The sequence below is a fragment of the Salvelinus sp. IW2-2015 genome, linkage group LG5, assembly GCF_002910315.2.
Source record: "Salvelinus sp. IW2-2015 linkage group LG5, ASM291031v2, whole genome shotgun sequence".
NCBI classification, from domain to species: domain Eukaryota; kingdom Metazoa; phylum Chordata; class Actinopteri; order Salmoniformes; family Salmonidae; genus Salvelinus; species Salvelinus sp. IW2-2015.
In genome coordinates this window covers 36,067,672-36,071,759 of record NC_036844.1, presented here as the reverse complement: position 1 = coordinate 36,071,759, position 4,088 = coordinate 36,067,672, and the positions used below count along the sequence as shown (strand labels likewise).

Sequence of the window (4,088 nt, the reverse complement as noted above, 5' to 3'; positions counted from 1 at the left end):
AGCGCTCGGGTCTCGGTGTTCACACGACGACGTATCGGAGGTAGACCGCACGACGGCAGACCTGACGAGAGCGAAAGTAGTGAGTCTTGTACCCTTTTCTTGTCTGATGTTACATGATGCCTTGGTTTCGACGCGTCCCCATCTGGCACGCGCCGAGGAAGAGGAGTGAGATTTCGGTCTCTTTATCTTGAATCTTGCAGTTTCTTTAACGGCAAACTCACTAAACACATCTATTCACTCTCTTTGTGAAAACAAACAAACGTGGGACACCTAAATTATACCGGCCGGAACACCCCTGCAAACTTCTCGCTATGTTATTTCCTTGAGCGACTCCATTGGACGCCTGTTTCAGAATCCTGGGGAGTTCAGTTTTCTAGATTTATGGACCAGTATGGAGCCTATGTTTTATGATTACTTTCATGGTGTGCGATATGTTCGTGTTCGAGGTAGTGCTAATCAGTTCATCTCATGGTCAGTTAACTAGCAGTTGTGGTGTCTTGATGGTGTGCCCTTAGATTCATCTCCTGGTCAGTACTAACCAGTTGGTTGTGGAGGTGTGATTGTGGTGTGATTAACGCCTAGTTGTTTGAGGTTGTGCTATGTTCATCTCAATGCGGTTCAAAAGTGACTAACCCAGTGTATTGGTGTTAAATTATCGTGTTGAGGTTGTGCGCTAGGTTTCTCTCAGGGGTTCCAGAAGTACTAATCATGTAGTGTTGAGGAGTTGTGGATATCACTTTATCAAGATATCCCAATCCGCCGTTGCTGTTGAGTTGTTGCTAGGTTCACTCCTCTGGTCAAACAGTAACTAAACCAGTTGTGAGTGTTAGTCAGTGGATGTGTGTTGGTGGTGTTGCTATGTTCATTACTCGATGGTCAGTACTTAACCAGCAGTCTGGGTGTGAGTGTTGTGTATGGGTGTTGGGTTGTGCTACGTTCATCTATGTGATACTAACCAGTTGTGAGTTGTAGTTGTGGTAATTGTTGAGGTTGTGCTATGTTCATTCTCCTGGTCAGTACTAACTAGTTGGATGTAGTTGTGTGTTGTGTTGAGGTTGTGCTATGTTCATCTCCTGGTCAGTTACTAACTAGTTGTGAGTGTAGTGTGGTGTGTTGAGGTTGTGCTATGTCAACTCCTGTCAGTACTAACTAGTTGTGGATGATTGTAGTTGTGGTGTGTTGAGGTTGTGCTATGTTCATCGTCCTGGTCAGTACTAACTAGTTGTGGAGTTTAGTGTGGTGTTGAGGTTGTGCTAGGTTCATCTCCTTGGTCAGTACTAACTAGTTGTGAGTTAGTTGTGGTGTGTTGAGGTTGTGCTATGTTCATCTCCTGGTTCAGTACTAACTAGTTGTGAGTGTAGTTGTTGGTGCTGTTTGAGTGGTATTTTGCTTGCGGTCAGTACTATGTAGTAGTTTTGAGGTTCGTTCATCTCATGTTGAGTAACTACACCAGTTGTGGTAGATGTGAGACAGACTCGACTGGTAGAGGACTCTTCTTCCTCTGCATGATTGGTCAAAGAGTTTCCTGTGGGGTCTTCCGACCCAGACTGAGGTGTGCTCCCGCCCGAGTGTTTTGACTACTTCCTCTAACAGGTCCCCCAGCTCTGCTTACTGTCCGAAGAGAACGCCGTCCGTACACCCCAAACGTTAAAGGTATCCACTAGCTTCTCGCCCCTACACACACACGACAACACACACACAACCACACCACACAACGACACACATCAACACACACACACACACAACACACACACACACAACAACACACACACACACACACACACACACACACACACACGGCACACACACACACACACACACAGGCAACTTAAGCAGCGCTCCTCTCAAAAAACTCAATATTCTGGCCATGCATCTGCATTTGTTCAAAATGGCACACAAATGTCATCCGACTTAAAAGGATAATTCACAGAAGTTACAGAGTTACTTTGGTGAAAGAAAAAAAAAAAGAACATGTCAATGTAATTTAAAAATTTTGGTTGAACTGTCACTTTACCTATTCATGGGCTGCACGTTTCCTCACAARATTGTTRTGAACTGATACCCGACTGAGCATTCTAACGCGTCGACGATGAGWGTGCYCTGATGAAGATTTCATCTAAAGTGTATTACGGTGGCTTGGAAACACGATGACATTTCAATAGGAGGCAAATTACTTAGTAGGAAAACCTTTCGTCATCATTTTGATGTCACCGGATTGACTTTCGATGCAGTTTAACGTTAACTAGCTCGCTAAGATTGAGGGGAGGCCACCGGATTTTAGCTAGCTGATGTTAGCATCGCTAGCTATTTTTTGACAAACTTTGCTAGCTATTGACAACATTGCCATCRGTCTTAAGTAATGATGATAATAATAATGATAATGCTTGGTAAAGTTGTTTCCTACTAAATATTTGACTACTTTAGCAATTACATCGTATTTCCAGGCACTATAGTGTAATTTAAAGAAGCATTATTTAGCCTCCGTCCACAATGACAAGGCTTATCACCACTTTATGGCATCTGTAAGTTACCATAACAACACTACAGCACTGTTATGAGCTCATGCACAGAACAGCTGGCTGGATCACCCTAGCAACAGGTATTTAAGTGTGACATCGTTTGTGCTGCCTACTGCACACGCTCAGAGCACCACATTCACAGCGTGAGACAGAGCTTACCTGGAGCTCCTAATGCAGCAGAGGGGAGAGAGAGAAATACAGAGTTACAGAGAGAGAGAGAGAGAGAGAGAGAGAGAGAGAGATGGGGGAAGAGAAAGAGAAGAAGAAAACATTACAGAAACAGCGTGTTAAGGACAGAGAGAGCTAGAGAGAAGACAGGCATACAAAAGAGAAAGGGAGAGAAAAAGGGAGAATACTGTATATACATTTGTAAAAGCAAAGATGTACATGAGTAACGTCAGTGTGGAAGTGGCCTGGTGCTGTCTTTGGTAACAGTCTAAGTGGGTGTGGCCTGTCTCCTTAGTAACAGTATCGGAGGATGTGGCCTGTGTCCATGGTTACCCTTAGTGTGGGTGTGTCTCTGTCTCCATGGTAACTGTCTCACCTCTCCGTCCTCCAGCTCTACATCCAGGAAGTCAAAGTCTCGGAACACTCTGAACTGCTGCTCCGACGCCGTGTCATCCAGCGTGTCTTCTCTGGTTCCTCCCTCCTCCGAAGACACGCCGCTCCCCTGAACCTCCATCATCATGTCCAGGTCCCCACAGGACGAGAAGATCACCTGGAGGACAGGTAAACATAACCACAGGTTTATAACAGTGTCATTACAGTCTGCACCTCCATCAGCTCCAGACCACCTGAAGGGGACAGGTAAACAACCACAGGTTTATAACAGTGTCATTACAGTCTGCACCTCCATCAGCTCCAGACCACCTGAAGGGGGCAGGTAAAGAAAAGGCGTGTTGACTCACCGAGGGGTTTTTGGTGAGGCCAACCTCTTGTCCACACAGAGACAGAACGTTCACCAGCTTCTCTCTTGTTCTCTTCTGCAGGAGGGAGCGGAGGAGGAAGTGTTATTGAACATATGAAATACAGCTTTAACATTTCTGTATTATGAATCATCTTCTCCAACTAAACACTCTAGCATGGTTACAGTACCACAGTGAAACAACCTTCAACAAACCACTTCACAACCAAACAACTGAACACGTCTCTCTTGCAACAACAAAAACATCTCAATGAGACAAACCAACAACAACAAAACACGATGTCTCTCTTTGACCAAATAGCGTTGTTAAACTACTAGAAGGAAACAACGGTGTTACCTAACTAACTGACTGACTGACTGGTGTGTTACCTACCTAACTAACTGACTGACTGGTGTGTTACCTACCTAAAACACTGACTGACTGGTGTGTTACCTAACTACTAACTGACTGGACTGGTGTGTTACCTAACTAACTGACTGACTGGTGTGTTACCTAACTAACTAACTGACTGACTGGTGTGTTACCTAACTAACTGACTGACTGGTGTGTTACCTAACTAACTGACTGCTGGTGTGTTACCTAACTAACTGACTGACTGACTGGTGTGTTACCTAACTAACTGACTGACTGACTGGTGTGTTAC

General features: G+C 44.7%; 1 protein-coding gene across 1 annotated transcript; it reads right to left on the bottom strand.

The window, feature by feature from the left end:
• Positions 1–2,808: 2,808 nt before the first annotated feature.
• LOC111963689 (protein furry homolog) lies at positions 2,809–3,603 on the bottom strand. Its single transcript, XM_023987199.2, has 3 exons — positions 3,589–3,603; positions 3,428–3,502; positions 2,809–3,237 (listed from the first exon to the last, which is right to left on the bottom strand). The coding sequence occupies exons 1-3, from the start codon at positions 3,601–3,603 to the stop codon at positions 2,956–2,958; spliced, it is 372 nt and encodes a 123-aa protein (XP_023842967.2). The 3' UTR covers positions 2,809–2,955.
• Positions 3,604–4,088: the final 485 nt, after the last annotated feature.